The 22076-nt window shown below is 34.5% G+C and overlaps 1 protein-coding gene across 1 annotated transcript in view; it reads left to right on the top strand.

Annotated features, from left to right (window-relative positions):
- TFEC (transcription factor EC) overlaps window positions 1-22076 on the top strand; it is a 118101-nt gene that overhangs the window by 79985 nt on the left and 16040 nt on the right. The window contains exons 2-3 of the mRNA XM_087723046.1: window positions 15379-15630; window positions 17490-17585. Coding sequence (XP_087579172.1) covers window positions 15379-15630; window positions 17490-17585 — 348 coding nt within the window. The remainder of the gene's footprint in view (window positions 1-15378; window positions 15631-17489; window positions 17586-22076) is intronic.

The following is a 22076-nucleotide window of genomic DNA, read 5'->3' as shown; positions in this document are numbered from 1 at the left end:
TATTTATAAAATTTGTTGTTCTAAAAAGGTGACATCAGACTCCTTCTTTTACTGGGCAAACAAATATTAATCCTTATTATATTCTTCATTTTAATTTATATTTTGAACTTTTATATTACCAGCCCCACTACATGATCAGGAAATCATCTCTACGAGAAAGCTAAAATTACCTTTATTGAGATTGGCTGTGATAACAATCTTGCACGTTGATTGTGCTGTGCTTTTCTGTTCTTATAGTGCAATGAATTAGGGAAGCATCTCTCTGAATCCCATCTTTAAAATCTGGACTTTGAAAAATGCTTCTTTTTGCCAGTCCTGTATATCTCCATCATCCTTACTCTTTACAACCTTCTCTTTTTATTTTAAATGTTGGTTGTCACCTTGAGGGCTTCCCAAAGAGACATGCTTTTTAAAATGTTTTTAATGTTTTAATTGTAATATATTTTTGAATCGTAAGCCACCCAGAGTCATTGACTGAAATCAGCGGCAAAATTGAATGAATGAATGATATAAATCAAATAAAATCTAATAAAAATAAATAACATACCATTTTTAATTAAAATACCCTGTATAGATTTTTTGTTTCATTAACATGATGATGATGATGATGATGATGATGATGATGATGATGATGATGATGATGATGATATCCATTCAGCTGAGTCTAATTTTTGGTTATTATATGGGCCAGGTCCATCTCCACAGCAATAGCACTTAGACTTATATACAGCTTTACAGTGCTTTACAACCCTCTCTAAGTGGTTTACTGAGTCAGCATATTGCCCCCAACAATCTGGATCCTCAATTTACCCATCTCGGAAGGATGGAAGGCTGAGTCAACCTTGAGCCTGGTGAGATTTGAACTGCCATGCTGACCACTGCACCACCACAGGTCATAATCTTGCACATCTTCCAATCTTGCACTATTTCTTTGCATTTTTCTATGTTCTGGCTGGTGTCAGCTTTCATAGTGTCCAGCCACCGTGTTCCTTGATGGCCTTATTTCCTTTTACTGCTCACTCTTCTAAACACTACTCTTAAACTAGCTTAGAAGACTGTCATTTTGCCATTCAATTAGAATGTATATAAAAGTTGCAAATGACAACTTTTTCATATGGGACAGCAACGTTTTGAATAGTCCACAAGATTTGTCAAAAAAAATATATCTATTTTATGTGTTCTCCCAATTAGAAATACTGGGCTGGAACAGGCATTGTAATTTTATTTGATGTTAGGTTAGCCTTATAGCCTCCTTAGTGTTCTAGTTGATCACTGCAGAAAGTAATGTGCTACAAGTAAAACAGATTTATGCTTTGTCTTCTTAAATTCTTAACATGACAGAGCACAAGAAATGTTTTCAAAGCAAATGTTGGTTTTACATCTGTGTTTTAATTCAAAAATAAGCTTGTTCAGAGAAGTGGGAGATCTGTCTTCTTCCTTGGTTTCAGAGATGACCATCAGTCATTTCTCCTGTGCTTATCAAAAACCCTTCTTAATTTTTACTTCAGTTTTATAATATTTCTATTAACTTCCCATGCTTTCTAGCATTTGGGGCCTCTGATCTCAAAACTGAATACACCAATTTGATATTTGGGAATATTCTGGGATGAAATCAGGTTAAGGAAAAACTAATGAAACACAGACATCCAGTAAAAAAACCTATAGTTATTAAAAAAGGAATATTATTGCAACGTTCCTGCAAATGATATAAATCCTGCAAATGCCAATGGATTGAAATAGTAGTGGAATTGTAATGCTATTGGTGGTAGAAGCATGTTTTTAAAATATTGGGTCTTAAAGTTTATTGGAAATTTTGTTCAGTTTTTCTTCACGTATATTTTTGGGAATATTTGTAATATTCTACCAACAATCATGTTGATGTAGATTCAATAGAGCAAAATGGCTGCCAGGGGAGCCACAAATGGCTGTCATGGGAAGTTTTTCTTATTCATAAAATCGCTGTCATAATTTGCATTGGTTATCACAATATTCATCTTTGCTGTTTTTCTAAGGAGATGGGCACATTTTCAGCTAAAGCACCGGTCTATAGCAATCCACCGTTTTTCTTTTTTTTTTAAAGTCAACAAAGTAGACCCAAAGGGCATTCTTGAAAAGATAACTGTGTAGGGTGGTCCTTGCTTTGCAGTATGTCAGCTTCCTATTTAATTAAACTTAAATTAAAACAATAGTTACTGGTTAGGATTCCTCCAGAAAAATATCCACAGCAACATTAATGCATAGGTTAGAGACACCAGTCCAAATTGGATTCATGGTTTTTATTATTTTGACATGTTGCATTGTTGTTTAATTTCGTGTATATATTCATTCATAAATTATACAATTTCATATGCTTTTTTCTATATATATCATTTTACTAGCTTGCAGGCAGTGTTAAAATGATCTGCACAACAGATACATGCAAATAAATATATAAATATAAATAAATAATAGCAATATCAGTATCAATATATACCTTGATAAAATATGTTTTCTGTTTCTCCCATATTTCCTTAACTATTAGGGAAGCATAGGTAATATTTTGTTATTGGCTCCTTGTATTTTAAGTATATTCCTAATGTTGATATTCTTATTGTAATGCAACCTTTAATATTCCTTTGGGGTTATGCCTTAAATTTTCTCCTTCTTTCTTTCCTTGAATCATAGCTTTGGCCATTCAACATAATATTGATATAAAGTATTGCTTTATAAATGCTAGTATGCTCTTTTGTGTTTTTAAAATAGATTATACAATGTCTTGAATACAAATACATTTTAAAGGATGCATTTAGACTTCAAAGGTCTATATTAGGAAGATGAAAGGCAAGGAAATATTTGTTGTAATCTATGCTGCAAGTTGTACGAAAAATTGTACGAAAAGAAGCATTTTAGTTGAAGAAAATTTAAACCTCATTTTTACAAGATCATATTTTCCATTGTAATATTTAAATGGGTTCTGGGTTGATAAACAAAGCATACATGTAAATCTTGTACATACTAATATTAATCAAATATACTGCTGAGTTAGTAGTCCTGTCATATGTGAGCTACCTATATTGTTACTTTAATGTATTCTCTTACTACTTTGATAAAAGCCTTAAGATGTTGTGACAGGTGCTTTGATATTTTCTTCTGATGTTACTGTGTTCCTTTCTTCTCTTCCTTCTTCTTCCAAATTTTCTATTTTGCATAAACATGAGCAGGCATGACAGTTTTAGATAAGGGGGAAATCACCATGTTTTATCAGTTAAAAGGGAGTGGGCAAGAAAGGCATGCTCTCTCTTTTAGCTAAAATATAAACTCAATGGAAGGTATCTGTAACTGTTTACATTTGATAAACAGTAAATGCCATCCTATATCATGCACATAATAAGGACATATCGATACACATTTAATCCTAACAACTTTATTTTTGAGAATTTCAGAATGAAACATTTTATATATACCATTTATATTAGGAAATTCGTAGACAATAGAACCTAAAGAGAAATTCTAGGAAGTATATCTATCATTTTGTGAAGAATTTCACAAGGAGAAAAAACCAACAAAACCATGAAAATAATAATAATAGACATACCTTCTACATTTTAATGACCAAATAGGAAGGAATTATAATGGTATGGGAGAATATCAGCAAAGGGACAAGGTATAAGATTTGAAATATCACCTATAATATTGTTACAACTCACATCATTTCTGATATCAATTGTGTGAATGTGAATGATGGAAGTCAAGTTACTATAATCCTTGAATTCATAATTTTCCTAAGGAGGCAACAATGTACATATAATTTGTACATTGTACAAAAAGATAATTCTGTTTTTTGGGGAGGGATGGGTCTGAATTTTTTTTACATTCAGTAGTTTTTCTTTTATTTATATTATAATCTTATTCTATGTGTTCATTAAATGTTCTGTTTTGATATATCGTGTGATTTCATACAAATATCTTATTTCTATTTTTAATGTATGAGAATTTAGTAGATTTCATTTACTTCAGTCCATTTCCCCCCTTAAGATTCAGATTTCCTATATGCACAAATGCAAAACACATTTTCATCTGTAATGGATGATTCATGCTTTCAATGTATTTTAATAGTGCTTGCAGTATTTATATTTATAGATAACCTGGTTGGATGGAAATAAAAGGTGGTCATTAACTGAAGGACAATGGCAATTTGCATATGCTTGGTTGTATTGAAAAGTCCAAAAAGCAAAAATAAATTTCTAATGTATCTCTACAATTTTACATACACGCCCCATCTGGTTATCCTATAAACATCTTTAACCAACAGGAGAGAATATTTGCAGGTAATTTCCAAATAAAGTTATTTGGACATCAATTTAGGTACTATGAACTGTGCAGAATTTCAGTTTTAATTTTTCTCTTCACCACAAATCAAGAGTTCCTATTATTTATTTCATTAAATCAAAGATCAGGAAAGATTTGCTAGGAAATTTGATTATGATTAAGTTCAAATCAATGGTGGCTCAGGTTTCATTTCTATTACTCTTCCTTTTTGTTCAGGGTTTATGAAGCTTTCCACAGATAGGAGGTGAAATGGTTTGGTGTGAGAGTTCATCTCAATCTATTCACTCTCTTGTCAAACATAAATGTCAAATCAGCAGTACTGAAATGGTTTAGGAAGGGAGGGAAAGGAAAGTCTAATGTAACGTGATGAGGTCCTTCAGAAGTGAAAATGAAACTTCAATAGTTAACATGAAAGACAGGTTTGAGGATTTGAAAATATAGGTTAAATTTTGCTAGCCTGGAGACTGACGTGTTAATGTTTAACTTGTGAGGATGTCAATTTTTTATGTAGAAGAATCAGTTCTACAAGTTACAATTTGGAGAAGTGAGATTTCGTTATCTTTGAGGATGCACAGCTTTGTGCTATATTTCAAATGCTTATGATTGTAGGCACATTACGTTTCTTTTATTTATATGCGGTTCTTATCTTAGGATGGTATGTAGGTTACCTCTTCTCCGCTAGGTTGTTCTAAGAATTGGTAATTTGAGCACAAAGGCCTCTTCTACACCTGAAGTCGTATCTCCCTAGTCCAAGCCCAATACTTTACTAGGGAGACATTTTATATGTCACTGGTCTACAGCAAGTATAACCATGATCTAATTTGGCTTCTCAAAAGAATAAAAGGCTTGTTTAGAAAAGAATTGATAAAAGTGGCAAACAAGTGGGAGTTGTATATTTATTGAATGTACAAAGTATGTATATAATCATATGGTGTGTGGGGGGGGAAGGTATCCTGAAACTGGTACCATGAAAGGCATTAGGATTTTTAATACGTACTGTAAGTCTGCAAAGTGTGGATCTATATATAGTATAGATCTATTTCAAGCTATTTAGCTCTCATCAGCTAGCCATACCCTTGCTGGGAATCGAACCTGTATATATATAAAATAAGTGTAGCAGAAAATAAAGATGAAACCCCAATTTTTAAACAAAAATACGTCCTTTCATGATACTATGTATAAAGCTAGTGATGACAATGCAGATTAATAGAGAGGACTCCAAAAACTTCATCTAAAAATACTGGATTGTGAATTAATATGACTTTTAAAAAAGGAAGGAAAAGAGAAATGCTAGTCAATGAACTAAAGGAGTAGTTATTTGAAAAATAAGTAAAACAAAAATAGAAACAACTTGTGTCTATTGCCCTTTTGGTGATATTTGTGTATTAGAATTGGTGGAAATTCAAATGTTTCTTTTCCCTTCATGTTAGGTTGCTTGGAAAAAATCTTTGTACATTTGTCTGCTAATTTTTCATTCATAATGATCTGTGATAATGAAGAAACTTCATTATAGTTATAAAACAGTATTGTCATTTGCAGAGAGGGGTGAAGTATATTCACTCAGATCTACTTAGCCTTGAGGATATAATGTAAATTTTAACACCAAACACAGGAAGTATTTATGCATTTGAGGACATGTGGGGCCATGGTTTATGCTTAGACATCTTTTAGCTCTTCTTGCTTAGCTCCACTTTGAGCTAATGAAGTCTGAATCTTCAAAAATGAATGATTATGCCAAACAGCTTTTTTATTTCATATAATTAGTTTTCATAAATAATTTACTCTAAAATTTTACTTTAATCAAAGTACATATCATTTTAAACTTCTTTTTGTCAGAGAATTATATTGCACCAATAGAAGTGAATATTTGTAACTCAGAATCAAACACCTTGGTGCTCTCTGAGCTTAATTGTTTTCATGCAGGTGTTTCATTAACACTGGTAATGAAATATCTGCAAGAAAACAACCAAGCTCAAATGACACCCAGGGTACCTACAACTATATTGCAAAAGGTATAATATTCAGAAAAAAACATAAATATAAAAGGGTAAATGTTCTATGTATATGACAGCCTAAATGTAGGTATACCGAATCTACATTTCAGTTCACATAACTGATGGAACTGAACTTCAAGTCCCATAATGTTTGACCTTTAGCCTGGCTGGTAGACAATTGTGTGAGTTGAAGTTTAATTTACTTGATTATGATAATTCTATTTTCTATTTAAATAATTTATCTTAGTGTTTGCCTATTTCTAGATATACCCTTAAATATACTTTTAAGCTTTTATTTCAGTAAGTAACATGAAATGTTTTTATCTTTAAAAATGCCTTGTCACTTCTGCTTTATCCAAAATTTCATTTCATATTAAGGAAGTATACAAATATACCACTTTGCTCTCTCTTTCTCTAGAAAAAAACTTTTCTAAATTTACACAAAGTAATTAGCCATACATTATTCATTGTCAAATATTTAACACATTATTCCTTGCTCTCTTGTCATTAGCAAGCAGCTTTCATTCCAGTAACAGTGATCTCTGAGATTGGGTTGCATAATAGGGGTGGTTATATAAATTGCTAAAATCCAATCAATCCAACCCTAACCAGCTAGGATCTTCTGCATATTGTTGTATACTAAAATGACCAAACCCATTTATCAATTTCTTCTTCTTTTTAAAACACAGCATCTTATTGTATTGCTAAGTAATTTTGGGAAGTAACATTTTATGTATATCTTTAATGAATATGGCTTACTCATAAGGCTGATTGAATTCTTATATATTATATTTATTTTAAGGAGTATGTGATTTTAATGTGTATTAAGATGTTAGTTTGTTTTCACAATTGTAATATGGGAATGCAGCAATGTGTTCTAATGTATGTGCAAAAAGATTTTAAAAGATCATATGAATACAATCATCATCATTTTAGCTATTATCTATCCACTGCAAAATGAAGGCCTCATCTGCATGTTTCCAACCAATATGATCCTCAGCTTTCTTTTACCAACTAGGCCGGCAATACTTGCTGGTGTATTTAATTATTAAAACAAAATACATATTTCTATTTTGATAATATTGCATTAGCTAAGCTTGATTTTTTTCAACAAATTACTTTTTTTCTTTTTAACAGTTATTTTTAAAATGAATACTAATTTTATGCTTTCTTACCTCAAGATTATAATCTTGAAGTCTTGAACGAAAGTTCTCATGCATTTATCATCCCCCTTCCAGCTGTTCCCAAATAACAGAACCTTACCTACTAGTTTAATGTAGGTGATAGTCAAGTTAAACAGTGTATAGTAGCAATAATACTGATATTAAATTTGCCTAAATGAGAATGAGAATGAAGTAAACAGTTAAAACTATCTGTAATGTAGACTTCATTTTTAAGTAGTAATGCATAAAATAACTCTTCTAGATTTCTTTTAGTCTGCACAAGTGGTGCCAAAAGGAATTCACTGCTGATCTACATGAAACCGCTGGGCGAGATCATTCGGAGGCACGGGATAAGATACCACCAATATGCGGACGATACGCAGCTGTATCTGTCCGCCCCGTGCCAACTCAATGAAGCGGTGGACGTGATGAACCAGGGACTTGAAGCTGTTAGGGACTGGATGAGGGCTAACAAGCTTGTACTCAACCCAGAAAAGACCGAGTGGCTGTTGTGTTTCCCTCCCAAAAATTTGGTTGGTGTTCCATCGCTCAGGCTGGGGGGCCAATTTTACACCCCTCAGACAGGGTTCGCAACTTGGGAGTCCTCCTGGATCCACAGCTGACCTTTGATTACCACCTGTCGGCTGTGACCAGGGGGGCATTTGCCCAGGTTCGCCTGGTACGCCAGTTGCGACCCTACCTGAATCGGGAGGCTCTCACAACAGTCACTCGCGCCCTCGTGACTTCTAGGCTGGAATACTGCAATGTGCTCTACATGGGGCTGCCCTTGAAGAGCATCCGGCGGCTTCAGCTAGTCCAGAATGCGGCCGCGCGAGTGATTGTGGGTGCACCTCGGTTCACCCACATAACACCTGTCCTCCGCGAGCTGCACTGGCTACCTGTTGATCTCCGTGTGCGCTTCAAGGTGCTTCTTACTACCTACAAAGCCCTTCATGGTAGTGGATCTGCGTACTTGGGAGACCGCCTCCTGCCAATCACCTCCTCTCAACCCATAAGATCTCACAGATTAGGCCTCCTCCGAGTGCCATCTGCCAGCCAGTGCCGGCTGGCAACTACGCGGAGGAGAGCCTTTTCTGTAGCAGCTCCGACCCTCTGGAACGATCTCCCCGTGGAGATTCGTACCCTCACCACCCTTCAGACCTTCCGCACAGCCCTCAAGATCTGGCTATCCCGCCAGGCCTGGGGGTAAAGACCATAGTCCGCCCCCACCTGAATGCTGTATGAATGTTGCTTGGTTTTAATTATACATTGTGTTTTTATGTTATTGTATGTCTTCCCCTCCCATACAAGTTGTTAGCCGCCCTGAGTCCCCTCAGGGAAAAGGGCGGCCTATAAATAAACTCAACTAAACTAAACTAAACTAAACTGATGTAATTATTGTGATTGATTGTCTTAAACCATTTAAATCAGGTGAATAGACAATGATGACCAAAGTGCAACTTGTAGGTTCTTCTGACCTTGTCAATAGCTTTTGCTATAGTATCTTTTCTATTTGGAAAGGGGAGAGCTTTGTGCTGAAGTGGTGCTATGCCTAATCAAATAGAAGATGCTCCTGGGAGAATCTTGTATTACTCTACTACCAGTGCTAGAAAGCAAGAATATCTGCAGGAGGGAGGTCAACAGTGATGAGCTAAATCTATACCATTTGTGTCTAGCATCAATATTAAATCTAACAGAGTTGCAAACCAGGAAGTCTTAGCTTGGATATTATGTTTACACTAAGTCTCTAGATGATTAAATCACCCATTTATATTATTTTTTGGCTCTATGCATCTGTCTGAATATTAGTTGGAGTATATATTTTTTACAGATGAAAACAGATGAATAGCTATTTTATAATCCTACTTTCCCATCTTTCAAGATACAGCATTGTTCACAGAGAACTTTATATTCTTTTCTTTTCTTTTTGCTGTATGTTGTCCAGAGTCACATTGGGTTGAAATGAGAGGTCTTTGTTGCTCTCTGAGATTGGTTGTTTTCTTGCAGATGTGCTGATGATGTTACTTAATTTGAGTAATGAAATGTCTGCAAGAAAACAACCAGGCTCAGAGAGCACCAAGGACCCCTCATTAGATTACTATTAGATTCATTCTCTGGAGATTTGATATAATTGATCATGGAATTTTTCTGGATTAACTGCAATGACTGGAAGTAAAAGTGTTATAGTAGCTCTTCTTTCTATGTATCTGAATTCACTTGGTTTTGACGGGAGAAGTGATGGGAGAACCCAAAGCTCATGATTTTCCAAATAATCTAAATGGTTCCATGACATGAAACATTGTTATTGCTATAGTAGTGTAGCAATAAAATGTACTATGTTTTACTATATAGACTCCCAGACAGATCCTTTTTAGATGTATTTCAGTCAGGGTTCCAAGAAACACCCGAATGAAAGAAAATTCCAAGGCTTGAGTTTCCTCCAAGTTCCACTTTATTAGAGATGTTGTGTTGGCACATCTGGGAAAACCTGAATCTGAAAGCTTCCAGGTTTCCCACCCAATTGAAAGTTCAAGACCCTGCCCCAATACCCACAAGTCTATCACATGGTCCAATCCTCCACAAAGAAAGAGTCCTTCCATCCACATCCATCCAGGTGGAGGGACAAAGTGACATTGACTTTTTGAGAAAGAATGTTATTATGGCTACACATCACACATACTCTGTATCAGTGTTGAAATCTAATCCCCTCCCACTGGTTCTGTGGGCATGGCTTGGGGGAGTCATGTGACTTGGTGGGCATGGCCAACTTTATTTTCACTTTTAGTTATTTTTTTTAGCTTTTTAAAGCATTTTGTCCCTGTCACACGATCCTCAAAAGCTTTTCTTTTACTACCAGTTTGCAGAACCAAGGACAATTGTCCCTACCAGTTCGGCTGAACCAGGCCGAACCAGAGGATTTTTTATGCACCTCTGCTCTGCATAATCCCCCCTCCCATTTTCCAACAGTAGAAAGTATGGCAGGCCTGAAATCCAAAAAGTAAAAGATGGCTTCCAGGTCTGACATGGACTTTTAAGAATTTGTTTAAAATAAAATAGCAAAATACCTGGGAAAATATAATAGAAAATATTTCCTTTACCTTTATACATTTGCCCTGTGCATTTATGAGCCTAATTCTAAAATAGAATTATTTGAAAACCCATATAAAATTTTGAAATTGTACATCTGATTAATTCTCTTTTTCTTTATCTCCTGGGAAAATTTGTATGGAAAAACAATTTTGGGGTATATTCTCTCTGCCTTTTGAAACAAGTAGTTACTATACTAGGGCTTCTCCTTGAACAAGTGAGTACACCAACTGAATACAACTTGTAAAACAAATTGTCATATATAATACTATAATATATCAATAGAAGCAGGTACAAATATATAAAAATAAGATGATTTCTTTTTTTAAAAAAGTTGCAACACAATAGATTCATTCATCCCTTATGGTAGAATCATTTGTATAAATAGTAGATTGGAAAATGTATTTTCCCTGCATAGACATTTTAAGTTGTTAAAGTGGTCTCTATTTTGGGTTGGTGGAAATTGAAATTATGGAGATTAGGCTTTGGTTTCTACTTCCTTTGTAAACTCCAAATAGTAGCTGTTGCTAGCTTAAATTACATCATAAGGCTAAGATTTTAGTTAAAGAGCTATGTACAAAGGAGGAAAGGTTTGTGAATAAAATATTGTAGGACGTGTCTGTTAACCAGTTTATTTGCTTTACTGCACTAATCAAGCACAAATTTGAATCTGGTTATTAGTTCATATTGAAATGGAGATGAGTGCTACCCCCTATAGTTGGCAATGCTAGTGGAGTAAAATCCTCAAGGATTCCTTTTCTCCTTCCTTCCTATTAGTTCATATTGCTTTTCTGATTAAATCTTAGATTTGCTCTGTATTAATTTTGTAATTTCAATTATTTTTCTTATAAATCACTCTGGGATACATGATGGAAGGGGTAAATAAATCCATGTTGTATCTAGAAAATACTGTATATCTGGTCCATCAATATCTATTCAGCTCAGGACTTTGAACACAGGTTCCCTTTAACCAAGTTGAACATTGCATTATTTAACTATTCTGGCTTCAAATTTGCTTACTGGCATGTCAGTCTTAGTGTTATAACATTGCAAGGAATTCAGGGTCTAAAGATAGTTCCTCTTCAACTATGATACAAGAAGATTTAATAATGCCCAACAGCTATGATAAAGAAGTGCATACAGAAAGAGAGAAACCAGAACTATTTTTAGATTTTTGACACTAAAATAGACAGCTCAATAATGCCATTTGAGCAGTCTGTGTTGTAGCAGGAACCATGAAAATAGTTGTTACTTCAGTTTCTTTCATTTCACTCAAAGTTTGTTGAAGATTATGATGTCAAAAGGTTAATATAAATAACTATTTAATGTCATGTGAATGTTTTGTTTAAACTTCAAAGCTTTTACACACAATAACCTTTATTGTGAACAGGACAGAATAAAATGTAGCTATTGATGAAGAGGAATATAAAAAAGATTCTATTTTCAGGGTTCAGAGAAAAAAAAATCTCAGCAATAATATTTGCAATCTGACCATATAAACTGATAGGCATCCTTAGCTAACCTCAGGGACCACATGAACATGACCATATAGTTTTCTACTTTGCATCAAAATAGAAATAATCAGAATGTTGGGATTTTATTTTTTTATTTTTATTTTCCAGGCTTGTTTTCAGCCCTGGGCTTTTTTAAAATATTGTCTAATTCAAGAATGAACTGTAATTGCCCCTGCTTAGCCTTGTTCTTAATCAGTGGAGATTTTGCCAACTGCTGTGAAGTCAATAACTATTTCAATGTGGAAAGTTTGAAAACTCAAGGGAACCTTTAACTTTACCATGTAGAGCAGCAGATAGCAGCAGATAGACGATCTTAGTATTTGCTGTATGTCTCCTAAAAGTGGACAATCTTTTCTCTTGCCTTTGAAAATCAGAAACAGAGAAGCAAAGCCCTAAGTGTCTTCCCCTCTGCTTTCACAATGCCAAAAGCATCAGAGCAGCTCTTCCATCTTGATGAAATGAAAGAAGGGTTGTCTTACTATTAACTAGCTGATAATCCGGTACTGCCCGGGTGTTTATTTATCCCAATTCTGTATTTTCTCTCAATCTTCCCCACGGGTGAACCCAGCCTTGAGCAAGCAATATAAAGCTGTCCTCTCATAGTGATGTCAAGGGCCTCAAAAGCTTTCTTGTGAGCCATGCTACTTTCACCCCTTATGATTCATTTACATGCCTTGACCATCTGCACCCAACTACTTGCCTTGCTTTTGTTGCAGGTAGGATTTTCCTGCCTGGCGATGTCAAGTGGTAACATAGTGCTCCTCAAGAATAGGAGGAACACATTTGTCCTCAAGAATAATCAAAGCCTTGTTGAAAATATCCAAATGTAATTTCTCATGTTGGATTTTTCCACTTACCAGAGGGAGCCCCCTTGTGGAGTACTGTGAAGCCATTACTGTGGCAACTCCACTGCGCTGTACAGTAGAAGCCATTTACAGCAGTACCGTAGAAGTCATTTGAAGGCACAACAGGCTGTATTTTAACAGGACACACACACCGAGGGGTATTAGAGTATACAGTATTTTTTTCCAGAGAGTAAGTAATCTGTGTACCAAGATTACTTATTTACTCTCTCTCTCTCTCTCTCTTATATATAGAGATAACCAAGGGATTGGACCAAAGGTGCTGGACTTTCTGATTTTTCTTGACATTTCACTTTCATCCAAGACACTGAAAAAGCTTCTTGAATGAGAAGCGAAATGTCAAGAAAAATTAGAAAGTCCAGTTGCTTCCTGAAAAAGCACCTTTGGGACAACCATGACTTGGATGACTGAGAATCTCCATAGACAAGGGACTGGACCTTTCCTAGCAATCTATGTTCAAATCCCAAGATGACTAAAGAAATTAAACATTTCCTCCACAAAAGGGTGAAACCAATTCTTCATGTATGAAGATTCTCATGATGCAGATGCTTTTAGTTTTCAAGTTAAACTCTGATATGATGTTCTCTGAAGGTCATATTTATAAGAATATTAGAGGAATCAAATGTGGTTTAAGGTAGCCATTTCATCAGTGTAACATTCTATATGGTTTGATATTGTACGCTTACTACTTACTATTAGTTCTGGTGAGTCAGTTGCCCTTCAAAAAGATCACTTAAATTTCTTTGATATAAATGAAATGCTATGCAGAGATAAAAATGAATTTAGGAAGGCTGCATAGAATGATATAGTAGGATACTCTTGAAACATAATTGTTAATGTTAAATTGAAAATAAATTTAATATTTAGTCAGCATTTTATTTCACAATACAAATAGGTTACAGTTATATTAATGAATAAAAATCTATAAAGATGCATGGATCTATTTCCAAGTAAACATCTAGATATAATCCAGAAGATTATTTCAGACCAGACTGAATAATAAGCACTGCAAAATAATTGTCTGATTTCAGATGCTGAATATTACATGTTTTCTCTTGGGAAATATTTTTAACTCAAAGATTGAATGCACATATAAAAATTAGTTTAAAACAGCCATGGTTTGTTTATGTGACTATATAAAATATACAATGAACATTCCAATTGTAATTGTGAATCAGTTACAGCTTCACTGGCTGCATGATTCAGTCAAATTGAAGTGCTGAAGCATCACTAAAATAAAGTTGAAATATTTTTGGCTGAATTTTACATAAATATATACATACTGTACATACATACGTACATACATACATACATACATACATACATACATGCATGCATGCATGCATACATATAATGGGTTAGAACTTGAAAAAAAGTAAAAGCAAGATGAAATAACCATAGGATATCTGGGGAAGCAATCGGTATGTAGAGGATTAGTATAAGAATGTGAGTTTGTGATCCTCTTAAATTTGCTTGAAAAATCATTACAAAATCATTACAAAACTAGAATTAGAACTGCATACTGCATTTAATGTTAGAAGTAAATTAAAATATAATACACAAAAGCTTCACTATTATTTAAAACTTAAGAAACATTGGAAGAAAATTAGAAGAAATTTATCTTTAGTCATACTAAAGTATTTCAAGAAAGCCAGAGGCTGAATGTAACAGTACATATTTGTATAGCCTATATCCTTGAAGTAGATAAATAGTAGGAATGTGGAGAGGCTCTAAAATGGGTGTTATTTGAAGTTGTGGCTGTCAATCTGCACAATCAAAGGATGGACTGTAAATTAGCCATTTAGGACATGACCACTAACTTTATAATGCCTCTTTGGTTGCGCAAAATTTTCTCAGTCTCAAAGCAAAGCACTGAGAACACTCTGTTGGTCAAGTCATAGTTTCATCATCTAATATACTTTCCTGGATAATCTGTGATAAATCTGAAAATGCCTCATTTGACAGATTGCTCTTGCTATCAGGTGAGCTAATTTTTAAAAAGATGCTTAATGTTTAATTACTTTGTTAATGCAATGCCCATTTTTTTAGAATGTTTGCTATTGGGATATAACTGTGTAGATAGATTTCATTTCAGGCAAGTTTTTAAAACAGGGTTGCATGCTAATTATATATCAAATAATGCCTATATATCTTTTCTAAATATTTATTCCCACCAATAGTGGGATGAATAGTGACTGAAAACTGGAAAATTTAGTAAGGAAAAATGGTTTGAAATACCAGCATTTTTTTATTGGCTTGTGAATGTAGTATAGATAATTCTGATGCAAGCAATACCAATAATAATCTACTTGTATTAGCATTCAAAGGATATAGATTTCAAGTGGAAATATAACTTGTCACACTGCTATCAAATTTCTGTATCAGAAATTTGTACATCAGGCTTTCAAAGGAAATGTAACATTTCAGGATTTTTTCCTGTTCTTTTCAGGTTCAAGCCCACCTGGAAAATCCAATGAGGTATCACATTCAGCAAATTCCACAGCATCAAGTGAAACCATTCCTGACACTGGATACCAAGTTATCTAACCACTCTCTATCACTGCCTCATTCCCAATCTGTATCTTCTTCAGGATCTACACCTATAATAAAGAGTGGTCATTTGCCACCTACTACTAATATCAGCATTCCTGAAAATCCAGTAACCAAGATACTAACTCTTGGAGGAGAACATGAAAATGGGGTATGATTTATAATTGTGAGATTGGTTCAGAGAAGGCTACCATACTAAATGGATTTGACAAAGAAAACAATTCTCCAGTTTGTTCAGCTCTTGTTGTTTAAATGAGGTAGGGTTAAGGAAGGATGACTTCAGACATTAGTTTTATTGATTGCACCTCAATCAAGCTTGCATATTAAAAAATCATAACTTCATTGTGTATCCAACTTCCTCTGGACATCAACAAGCAATGCATCATCATTAAGTATTTGATTATCATATCACTACTTAATGATTTGTATATGATGTGCTAAAAAAATTTTTAAATTTTTTTCAAGCTTTCTAACCATAGCTGAACAACCTATGTGAAAGGGAAAAATGTTAGGACTGATGTTTGTTACTGGAGGTTGAAAAGTAAGGTAGGGGAATAAAAACCCAACATCCTTTATTTGATCCCATATTTTTATTTGAGACTTCCTTTCCATTTCAAAGAAAAAATAGCCTTTTTTCATGTAAATATACTATAAGTATTTCTTGTTTCAGCAAGTAAGGCTTGTAGAACTATTGCATTCTATAGAACAATTAATCAGTTGAACAACTTGCCTCTAGAGGTTGTGAATGCTCCAACACTGGAAATGTTGGATAACTATTTGTCTGAAGTGGTGTAGGGTCTTCTGCCTAGGCAGGGAATTGGACTAGAAGACCTCCAAGGTACCTTCCAACTCTGCTATTCTATTCTATTCTATTCTATTCTATTCTATTCTACTCTACTCTACTCTACTCTACTCTTCTCTTTATAAGCATATTATTTAACAATATAACAGCTCATATTCTGCAAATGTAGACCATAGGGTTGTCCAGATCTTTAAAGAGGTAGGTTGGTTTGGACAGAGGCTGAAATGAATCATTTCTTGGAAATGGTTGTATAAAGCAGTAGGTTCCTTCACTTCTAGGAGTAAACCAATAATATGTGTTCTTCCTCATTTTCAAGCTCCATGCCTTTTACTATGGAACAATTTTTGACCAATTTGAAGCTATTTCAATTGTTGGGATTCTCATGCCTTAGCTTCATGATATTCCCGGGATAGAAAGTTGTTCTCAAATCCTTTAAGTTCATTCAGTTATTTTTAAAATGTTTAGAACCATTATTTCTGCCATCTAGTCTACCTACTCTTATTTACTATTTCTCTTGTCACTGTAAATTAGTCACATAAATGATTCTAGCTAATAAGAGGTCAATAAATAGTTAATAAGGCATTATTATCCTAAGCAGCAGTATAGTTTTGGCTATGTGATGTGTATCTCATTGAGAGAGGGGGAAATACATTTTGGATTAGTCATGTGAATGATTCTAGTTAATTAGAGATAATAAGGAAATAGGGTAAAATCAGTAAATAACTGAAATCAGTTTGATTGGCTGAAGACAAATCATATTTCAGAGAGAGAGCAGACTTGGACTTCATTGTCTATTTCCTCAAATGGGTATTCTGATTACCCCCCCTCCACCCCCCAATCAACAAATAACCATTTGGGTAAGTGGTAGATTTTCCTTTTTTTCTGTTCTTTCTTCAAAGAACTCAGAAGGTCTTACATATTGCTTCCAGGTGATCTTTAAACCACATAATATATAGGAGCCATTCCAGTTAATTGTAAAAGGATCATGACATTGTGCTCTTTGAGACCATTCTGAGGAGATAGGTTTACCAAATATTAGTTTTTATTTTGGTTTTGCTCTTAAGTTATTATTTTTGAGATTGCAGTCCTCTACTTCATTCAGTGTATGTATCATTGATCTTCGTTTGTCATAAACCTGTATAGGATTGTACTGTAAGTTTCTCTATTAACTATTCATTTTCACTCATTAGCAATTCTTGTTATATTAGATGGAAGACGTTATTGATGATATAATCAACATGGAATCAAATTTTAATGATGAAGGGATAAGTCCTATTGAAACACCACTGCTCATGCCAAGAGTGGTAAGTAATTGGCATACTTTTTCATAAGAACAATTGAGAATGTGGGTCAGAAAATTGTAGTTTGGAATTATAATCAAGTAGAATGTGTTATTTGTGCTCTTTTGTTAAACTATCCTTTGCAATTACAAATTGTAAATGTGTGCCATAGAAAGCTGTATTGTTTAAAGTTGTAACCCTATATTATAATCAGTGAGGCTGTGGATTCATCTTTTGGCTAGAATACCTTTAATATTTTTATTTTCTTCACAAGTTTGTAGTCACTTTTTTCAGAAAAAGTTCATGCAGAACAACATGTATGATTCAAATTCCTTAGCATTTGTTTTATTTTTATTTTAAAGGATAGCATTTATTAAGACAATTTTCTATGAAAATATAAATGATTGCCAAGAGAATATATGCTCTACTATTTTAGTATTGATTGATTTTAATTATTTAAGTATTCTGTAGGTCTGAAAAAATATGAACAAGAATTGTATATAGTATATATGTACAATTTACAAACTTAACAATTGTTGTTGAAACTTACTGTTGTCAAATATAACAAAATTGAAATACAATTTCCTATATATAAATCACAATTAAGTATAACACTTTATTAAAAGTTCTCTCTATCCAACTTTTCAACATTTATTAACAATTATTAAAAATAAAGATTGTATCTTCTCCTCTCACCAGAAATTGAAGTCTAGCTGTTTTAAACTCCTACACTCAAATATTCATTTAGATCTTTATGGCACCTGAAATAATGTTGTTGATATGAACAATTTCTAGCAATAATTACCATGATAATACTGGTACATAATATTAGCATTAAAGTTAGTACATATTTTAAGGGAAATGAGCTGACTAAATTTTGACACCTCTATCACTAATTTTAGATGACTGGAAAAGGCTGCACAAGACATCAAGGCAAATGACTTTGTCAAGCACATTTTACATTAGATCAGGCATAAATTCAAAAGAGAAATCAAAGGTTATTTGATATATCAGCTTCAGCAACTGTCAGTATGTCATGAGTACTAGCTTGACAAAAAACAAAAATTAATAAGAAAAACAAGATCAAATTATTTAAAGTATCCATGCTCATTATTATTTTAAACTAACCATTTACTTAGTTAAGCATAATTAATGCTATATAGTATGATTCAATAGGGCTGAGTAATGAAAATGGAAGAGTTGGCTTTGGTATACCATTAAGTGTGTCCCTTTGATGAAAAGGTTTAAGGTAAACTTCCCCAGAGAGAAAATTGGATATGAGATGGGTGGCAAATAAATTTCCTAAATAAATAAATATGAAAAATATAAATTTATCATTTATATAAGCTGTTTCCCCCAAACGTGCTGCAATTAACTATTTCTAGCAAATAAGAAGAAAAGTTGTACCTTTTAGTGTTATTGGTAAATGTTCTGAACTTTCAAGTTGATCTGATAATTGCTAAATGCACTAATACTGAGAAAGAAACAGTGCGTCCATATGTTGTGCATAGTTGATCATTATCAGCAATGGAAAGCAAAGTTTTCCCCTCAGTTCAGTTCAGTTTCTGCTGAAATATAGCTGGGAAGAATGTGGAAAGACATTGTATATTGAATGTGTGCCATCTACAGCACACATGGAATCCATTTTGACAAGACTATTGGGCATTATTTCCTTCTCTCTTGCCAAAGCTTTCTGTCTCATTTGGTATAACATTCATAAGCACAGTGAGACATATGCAGATAAGCATTTTAAGAAATGCCCCCTAATCTGTAACATGCAAAATGACTTCATTTTTCTTTTATTTTAATAGGAGGTGGTTTCAAGTAGAACTATCTTTTGATACCATCTTTCTGGTTAAGTAAGATATAATTGTGTAATTTTCTGGTGAGGATGTGATTTCATAGAGCTGTTATATTTCAATGCGGTCTGTTTCCTCTTGCTGACATCTAGTGTATTCCTAGATCGATCTGTATAATAATATTTGTTCAGAAGTAACTAGGCTTTTGAAACAATTCAGCTGTCATGGTGTTTTGTTCTGCCTAATTTGTACACAAAATATTTATACAACATTTTTGTTTGAGATAAAACTTGTCATAAATTGGAATTTAGTTGGTAAATGCTTGCTTGCTATGTAAAGAACAAACTACTAGGTCACCTCATTTCTTTTAAATCAATACAATTTATTTCAGCATAGAATGCCTGCCTGTCCAACCTGACATTCACTGTGCTTCCCCTTTGCCCCCATGCAAAGATTTTGGAGTGATCTTTGTCTGTGTTTCTTCATCATGGCATCTTAGCATCTTATAGATATTCGACTTTTTACTTTGCATTTATTGCTGATAAAAACAAGATATATTTCTTGTTGCTTATTTCTACACACATTATTAAAATATGTATCTCAGTATCATAGGAGTTGGCATGACATCATTAGCAATCTTGGTAGTTGCTGGCAGTATCCATTTTTCCTTATTAACATTTAATACATTTAATTTATATTGTACCCAAAATATATCCTCGTATTTTACAAATTGGGTAAGTTATAAAGTTTCTAACTTGAAGGCTGGGTGCAATAAAAGGGAATAAGCTTCAATCAATATGATATTCTGCAGGTTGAATATGTCTGGAAGATCCATTTTAATATAATGTGAAAGTGGTGTCTGCAAATGACCTACCACATGAATAAATGTATACCTGGCATCCAAACGATCATTATACAAATTGTATAGCAATTACAATCACATGCAGCAGGAACCGTTGAAGCTGCCACCAGACTCCGACAGCGAGGGGTCCTATGAGTTGGCTCTGGAGGATGTGGAGGACCCTGGACAGGGTTCTGACTCCGAGCAGAGCGCAGAGAGGCTGGTTGGCCACCAGGAGGCGCCTGAGCATTGGAGCAGTGGGGAGGAGCCCAGGGAGTTGTTCCTGGATGTCCGGCACCGAAGAGCTGATAGGCGTAAGGAACAGTTACAGTTACAGGAGATAATTGCACTCAGCTGCTGGTAATTAGGCTCCTCTCAAGGCTATAAGAGGAATGCTTGTGCACACACCCCATTGCAGGAGTCAACACATTGACTAAAAGTTGGAGAACTATTGTAACTAGCTTGGCAGGCTGGATTGCTGCCAAGGCTTGTCTCTGCTTGAATGCTGCCAAGGCTTGTCTGTGCTGGATTGTTGCCAAGGCTGGTCTGTCTGTTAATAAATTCCTTAAAGTATCGTTGGCTCAGGGTGCTTTGGTGTGGGACGAGGGGGTTCAGAACAATCACATATAGAAAAACCCACTGTTAATGGTAGAATTTCTTTTGAAAAGGATTGATATCAATTCAACTAGGTAGACCATTCCAGGAAATCAACTCCACAGAAAGACTAAAACTATACTTTGTTGGGATTGGCTATAATAACAGATTCTTGCAAGCCTGATTGTTCTTTACCTCCTTTTATTTTATACCTTTGTTATTTTCTATATATTTGTCCTTTGGACAGCCCCTAGACATTTCTTCTGTGGAAGCATTGAAATCTTAAGATATATTTAAAAAAGAATGGACGGAGAAGAGGAAACATTTGAACATTAAATCTTTTGGGCATTATTATTATTATTATTTTATTTAGCGTATGGCAAATACATGGACTTATAGTAGTTCAAATGTTAATGTCCAGTCCACCCATAATGTCCATTCAAGGACAGGATTGTCTATGTTTAAAAAAATCAGACATTGGGCTGGTGTAAGCTCTTGATGGACATTAGGACACAATGTGGTGGATATTTTGTCAAGGAGCACCACAGTCACACTGAGGGGTTAAGACAAGACCCTACTTAAACAATAAGTCTTGGCAGACACCATGTTGGGTACAGATCCTATTCAGAGTTGACCAATGCTGGTGAGGAAGGTCAAAACCTGTCACCTTTTGTGTAGGATCATCTGTGTAACTCCCTGTATCTGGGTGTCCAGCAGCCCATTTGGCTTTCCATTTTGTATTGATCAAAGTTGTTAGACAGCTGTTGAGCGAGTGCCAGAGAAGGCTTCCTGGATTTAAGCCTGCCCATTGATAGATGAGGAGGATCAGTGTGCACAGGAAGAAGTGGGTTTTTCATAATTTTGTTGTACTCTTTTACTAAGACTTCCTGCCTTCGTAGGGCTGGTGGTGCAATGTGGCTCAAGATGGGGAGCCAGCAAGTTGGAATAGATTTTGAACATTAATGACACACTGCTAATTTATTATCATGCCATTTTAGAAGGATTTTGCTTTGCTTTATTTTGCTATCATGTCCTTTAAAAATTAACCTCTGTGAACAATTATTTGAAATGTGAGTTTTAATGTGGATTGAATGCTGCATTTTTTTTTTAGAATGAGAGAAGTCCCACATTGGCAAGAGGCAGACTTCTCATTGCAGTAAATATTTAGATCATTGTAGTATAGTGGTTAAGATGTTAGTGGATTGCCTGTGAGGTGAGGTCAAAAAAGCCAAGAGGACAGCCACAACAGTCTTGGGTTAATCACTCCCAAGTTTCTTTATA

This window comes from Thamnophis sirtalis, unplaced genomic scaffold (assembly GCF_051295495.1).
Source record: "Thamnophis sirtalis isolate CommonGarterSnake01/CBP01778 unplaced genomic scaffold, rThaSir2_p1.2 scaffold_9, whole genome shotgun sequence".
Classification (NCBI taxonomy): domain Eukaryota; kingdom Metazoa; phylum Chordata; class Lepidosauria; order Squamata; family Natricidae; genus Thamnophis; species Thamnophis sirtalis.
Note: the sequence above shows the minus strand (reverse complement) of the source record. Positions and strands in the feature narration are given on the sequence as shown.